This window comes from Silene latifolia, chromosome 8 (assembly GCF_048544455.1).
Source record: "Silene latifolia isolate original U9 population chromosome 8, ASM4854445v1, whole genome shotgun sequence".
NCBI classification, from domain to species: Eukaryota; Viridiplantae; Streptophyta; class Magnoliopsida; order Caryophyllales; family Caryophyllaceae; genus Silene; species Silene latifolia.
The window spans coordinates 5,883,812-5,890,353 of NC_133533.1; the positions used below are offsets into that span (position 1 = coordinate 5,883,812).

At 35.6% G+C, this 6,542-nt stretch overlaps 1 protein-coding gene across 1 annotated transcript; it reads right to left on the bottom strand.

Moving 5' to 3' along the window:
* Positions 1 to 879: 879 nt before the first annotated feature.
* Positions 880 to 6,542, bottom strand: LOC141596153 (protein trichome birefringence-like 38). Its single transcript, XM_074416239.1, has 6 exons — positions 6,107 to 6,542; positions 4,895 to 5,066; positions 2,879 to 3,054; positions 2,620 to 2,778; positions 1,661 to 1,951; positions 880 to 1,307 (listed from the first exon to the last, which is right to left on the bottom strand). The coding sequence occupies exons 1-6, from the start codon at positions 6,421 to 6,423 to the stop codon at positions 1,178 to 1,180; spliced, it is 1,245 nt and encodes a 414-aa protein (XP_074272340.1). The 5' UTR covers positions 6,424 to 6,542; the 3' UTR covers positions 880 to 1,177.

A 6,542-nucleotide genomic window follows, 5' to 3' on the forward strand; every position in this document is an offset into this window, starting at 1 on the left:
CAGTTTCCGGTGTCTCAATAGCTCTCGTCTGGCTATAAATTTCTCAAATGTCCAAGAATCTTCATGACTTATTGATAGTAATGAGTGAGGATTTAACCAATTAAAGTATCGTCTCACATTGTAAGACGGTCTTATTCTGTAATTGATTTTTCAATTTACGTATAATAACCTGTGACAAATTTTTAAATTTCGGGCTACAAATTCAAATAGTTTTGTTAGCTACATTTGAATGGAAAAGGTAGAGTATATTATGGCAACTTAAAAAGCTTCCCTGTTAACAGGGTTCAAACTAAAGTTGATTGCAAATTCAAATGTCCTCAAAAGCACAGTCAATTAGGACAATGACCCAGAGCTTTAAGGACATAGTTTTTCACAAAACTTAGGAGTTCCAACCAAAACATTTTTAAAAATCGGCCCGGTCCCCTCCGCAGTAAAAATATTTAAAACTATAGCTAAGACGGAGGTATTATTATTTATGAAAATATATATGGACTGTTATTTTTTAGAAATAAATATATTTATATCGAGTTTCAAAACATGTTAGATGATTTTTAAATATTAAAGCTACACGTTAGAATTCGAAAAAACACAGGAGTTCACCAGCGTCATTTCTTTCTCTCGGAAAAGTTAAACAGTGTCAAGTTGCATGCAGGATTGCAGGGTCAGTAACAGCCTACCAGTTGTATCATTTGAGCAGATGAAACTGCAGATCAAGCTCGGAGTTCCCCACACTCTACGACATTCTTTGGACATTCAGAAGATTAAATCTGTGTCCCAACAATCTACTACAGTCGAAGTATTGTTGAAACCGTCTCCTGTTTTTAACACAGGGTTAACCCCGCGTACAACATGTCGCTTCTGCCTTGAGGGTCCTGATCATGTTTTTGTTCCGAAAGCCTTATTGCATTCTTATTTACAATACAAAACCAATCTCAGAATCAATACAGCAGCTTTTAAGCTGAATAAATATCTTCTACACGCGTTAAATCTTTCATACTATATGCTATGCTGCTATTCACACACCTGAATAATTTGTACAAATTTACAGAAGTAATACACAAAGTTTACTGTTGACACTTGACAGTAGAATGATCTCTGACTCCTCTGTTTGTTCAGCAGCATTGTTTTATTTTCGGTATGTAACAATGTATGGAACATAAAAAGAGTTATGGAGTGGCTAAAATGGTCTTCTATTGAAGTATATGGTAAATAACATGCAAAGAATAAACCAACAGGCAGGAAAACCTCTTTCTGTATCGGCCCCATTTGTTACCGTCTTTGCAGCCTTCGCTGGCACTGGTTTAGATCTGCAACATAAACCAAAGATATTGGAAAATAACTCGTAGCTTAATATGCTACGGATTATGAATTACTGGAGTAAAGCGGGAAAAAATATCGACTTTTGGAGAGTTTACTGAGTCAAATGCTAATCGAAAGTGAAAGCCTTTTTGTATTTCAACTCGGAAACATAGAACATAAATCAATTACTTACAAGATGCTACATTTATATCTAAGACTCCTTACTGAATACTGACAGCAGAACCATTTTCCTTTCCTTTTGTATTCGGCAATCTCGATGAATCATAATTAACAGTAACAACCCTAGACAGGAAACTAAGAAGAACAAAAAGATTTTGTTCAAGAGTCTAAGAAAAATCACATGTTCAAAAGAGCAGCATATAAAAGTTGGTTCCAGGTATCGGGTAATCCAGGGAGACACCAGTGACTGCAATCGGTGCCAGGGTGCAATCCGCTGTATGCCCCGGGATGAGCATCTTTTCTCAGCTGTGAGAGTGTTGTTATATCAAGCAGGTAAACTGGTTTCTTCATTAAGCTTATTGTCTTCTTTACTATGTCTGTTGCTGGTGGCGAGCCTGCAGGGTATGTCGATCCAGAGAGTGGTTGTGCTTCCCCTGTGCAGCTCTTCGATGCTCCTTTCCATTCACTGGGACTATGACATGAAATTTTTGCCATATTATTAGGTTATTCCGAGAGTAGAGCAAGAAAAAAAAAAATCGAAAATCTGGTGCAGCCGTGCAGGCAGTGGACAGATCTCTTGATTCTTCTGATATCATTTCAATAAAGAGACCCAAATTGACCGAACTCAAATAAACCAACCCAAAAATACTCGACACAAGACCCTAATTTGACTCGAACAAACAGTGCAAATACTTGTGAAACTAAAATGACCCAATTTGACTTGTATCGAGCATGAACATTGTTGGACCTGTATTGACGCAACCTGAATCGACACAAAATGAACCAAAATGACTGATGAAATTACATGACAGATATAGACTTGAGACAGACCCTTGGCCATTAACCCAAATGAACCGACTTGAACTGATTTGTACTCGTAATGGCCTATTATTAACATAATGAAGCAAAATTGAAATGATCCGACCCCTTAGGCGCGTGATATACTAGAAATGACTTCACTAGAATTGGGCATTTGCAAGTTTTAGTCGTAGCCATGCTTGCAACCCTCTCCCTCTACCATTGAACAGTTCGACTTAACACATTCAGACTACTTCTTGCGAGTCAGTCAGTAAACAAGAGGAAGTGTTGTGTAAAAGAACATGGAAAAATAAGATATATAGGCAATAAAAGCAAGCTTACTCGTAATGGGTGGGAGAGATCCCTTGGAAGAAAACTCTGGTTTTAGAAGGATCAATGTTGTCGTCAACCCATCGTGCCCATGTTCCCAACCCTTTGTAGTAGGCTGTGAGACGGTTCATGTTCTTGGAGACAGTGGCCCCATCTTGTATATAGTCCCATCTGCATTTTTTTTTACAATCAACTAAATTTGCTATCAAAGTTGTTCACTTCAATTTTCGTCTACATTATTCGTAGGAAGTAGTGAATAGAGAAAACGTACGGTTGTGATTGTCCGGTGTGAGTCCACCAATGCCATGTATTGAAGATGAGAACGTCCATGTTTTTCCATACCTTACCACCCGAGATTGAGTTTAGCTCCAGAACTCGGCCTATAGGTTGCTTAACTATGTCCACTAAATAGGTTGTGTGGTATAGAAGCACACTCACTTTATATTCCTGCACCATGTATTCGACAGATTAGAAATATAGGGACATCTTTCGAGTCACTCCACAGCGAGATCACGAGCCTTAAGACATAAAAGGCGTTATGAATAATATATGTTGCGCAACGAGATTAAGTCAGGGTGACTAATAACATTTCAGGGCTTAACCAAAATTTATGTTAAGTGGGAATAGTGGCAACTAACTTGGGTTGGCACAAATACTTGTGAGACCGTCTCTCAGAAGACTTACTTACTCGTGGATCAGTAAGTCTCAAAAGAAGACAACAGTTGGGCAGATAGTCATGTGGGAAAGAAGGCATCTAGCATTTTTGTGCAACAGATTGAACATGATACTGATGTTGCAAATCAGAAAGGGTATCCCTTAATTATGAAAATTAATAAATTTTGGCAGAAAGGTTTTTTCCAAGGAAGGTTAGTTTTTTATTGCATCTTCAGTCTTCACATGTATTATGAATTTATGACTAATTTACATGGTCCTATGCATTGTTAATTTAGAAAGGTTTTTTTTTCCAAGGTAATAATGCTAATTTACTGCATCTTCACATGTATTATGACTAATTTACATGCTAATTTAGAAAGTTTTTTTCCAAGGTAATAATGCATGCTTGTCAGAATTCATCTGATTTCTGTTCTGTTTATCCTTACATTTCTCAGCAACAGAAACAGTGACTAGAATTCTAGGAAATTACGCGTATTCTAGAATAAGACCGTCTTATTACTAACAATAAATGACTTTTTTACTAGACGGCTTTACACAATAATTACTGGGAAATTAAGTACTCCGTACGTTCTAAAGTTATGTACTTTTACTCCGTATCAGATTTTTAAAATTGAAACGAAAAATCATTTCAAATAAATAATGTATTTTTTGACTGTTTTCAATGAGTCCATAGACCTTAAAATCATGCTGGAGCAATAATTGATAATCCATCCTACATACATTATGGTTTTCATTTGGATTTTTACAGTTGAATTCTCAAAACTCTGACCGTAAATATTTCAAAAAAAATAATGACAGAATAGGATACAAAAATATTAAAGTATGATTGAAAAATCTTTCGTTAACTCAATTTTCAGTAGAAAAGTAGCTTCTGGAAGAGGGTTGTGAGAGGTCACAAGCAAGACGGGTTCAAAACATAAAGCATATAGGAAGCATATAATAGTACTGAACTACTGATACATCTACCAAACTCTTAAGAATATATTGCAGTTTCTATCAAACATGTGTAACAAATTTTCAGAAAAACAAAAAGGAACAAAACTTTTTGCAAAATGTTGTTTAATTAGATTACCATAAAACTTTTGACAAAAATGTTTTTTTCTTTTATGTTTTCGCTGGCTTGCATGTTACCAAGTTGTCCATTTGTCCTACATGTCTCCTCTACATTATTGCCTTATTTCTTAATATCGTCTTACTGCCTGAGACGGTCCTTTTTATTAGTTTAACGCTCATTTACTACTACTATCAATAAATGAATATCTTTAGTATAACATGAGGATTTTACAAAATAAGTATTAAGTTTAAGACAGATATTTCCGTCTTAAACAAGAATTTGTGATTTACTGAAGCTTACTAGTAGTTGACTGGTCCACGTCACTTGACACAAGTTTTTTCCCATGTCAGTTGGGATAATGGACTTATATGGGCCGAGATTCCGATACATCAGAGGCAAGAAAGAGTCGGACCGCTCCAGTAACTGACACGGCAGAACGAAAGGTGCCCTAGTACTCACTATTTTGTTATACTCCAAGAACCACACCGGTCAATCAAAGACATAGCTCGAAAAAAGTACTCCATATAATATGAAACGGGGGAGTAAGAATGAACAAACCTCGAACGTGACGGAAGAACGTAAAGCTCCCCGAGAAACGGTGTATTTCGCTGAAGGCGCCGACGAGTAAATCATACAAGCCAAAGAGTTCCACATATTCAAACTCAATGAATCACCTACAAACATAATCTTTTTCCCTCTATATCTCCTTAAGAACTCCATTCCATCAAATCTGCTAATTGCATCAACCCATCATACATTAGTAAGTCTCTCTTAAGACGGTTATATCCGTTTTTAACAATAAACGGGTCAAATATTATCCCCGGCCTATCTATAAGACACAATAAATAACATTGAAAATGAATCAATTGTACAAAACAATTCATCAAAATCAACACCAATGTCATGTGACCTTAAAATGACTCGACCTGATTGATGACATGATGACAAATTAGCTTAATATTGATTCAAGATTGAATTTTAACATTCATCTTAATTATTTTAACTGGTAAACAATCATAATTTCTCGAAATTACGATCCTGTCCAATCCTACCATTCCCTAACCAAATTGGACCCGGAAAATATTGACCCGAATTAATACGACTCACTGGCCGTAACATAAGTTGCCCATTTGCCTAAATTTCCTTGTATAGTATCCACCCAACGCACTTCAACTCGCCACTATACAATGCATAGACGAACATGGTTTTATCTCAATAAATAAAAATAAATTAAATAAATTCCCAAGAATAGCCACCTATACCTTTTGCCCATTTCCCCAAAAAGTACCATATTGTCTGACAATTTCCAGAACCCCAAAATTACCATTTTGTTTCGAAATGCTCGCTAAAGTAACTCTTTTTTTTTACGGTCTCCTAAAAAACACTTTTAAATCGCAAATTATAGAATAAAACGGTTTATTTAACATATGAGACGGTCTTTTTATTGTGAGACGGACTTATACATTATCTTTCATGCCCGAGCAAAATTCTACTCACCTAGTCACACTATAAAGTGTAAAAATGAAAACTTTTTACTATAAGACCGTGTCAGTGTCACACTATAAGACGGACTTATACAATATTTTATACAATCTCAAGCAAAATTCTACTCACACAATAGTGTAAAAATGAAAACTTTTTAATCTAACAATAACTTATACACCTTATTTAAGTATAGCAATAAATAAAGTACACAAACTATTAAAATTGTACGTTATACAACGGTTTTATTTAAGAATTAAAGCGGAGAGTATTACTCGTACGGCGTACCTTGGAAGAGTACAAGCATCAGGAAGCCAAGAATACTTGAGATACTGTTTATCGGGTCGACCATACTTGATACAATCGAATTCCGGGTCGATAAACGGGCAAGTAGAGAAATCATATAATGGAGTTGCTCCAATATTAAAAACCCATTTACCTTGGAATAAATTACATTTACCCATTTGTTTATTTCCTCTAATAAGATTATTATTACTTGTATTATTATTGTGATAATGGCGGATTTGTGCTAATGTTTGGGGTAAAACAGATGAAAACAGAGGAATTATTAAGAAGAAAAGTAATGGAATTTGAGGAGCATCCATTTTATTTGGGTGTGTTGTGTTGTGTTGGGTTTAAAGTTTGTGTTTTTGGGTTTTGAGCTTTATATAGAAGTGGAAGAAGTGAAGAATTTGGAGGAATTTGTGTGTCGTTTGATGAATTA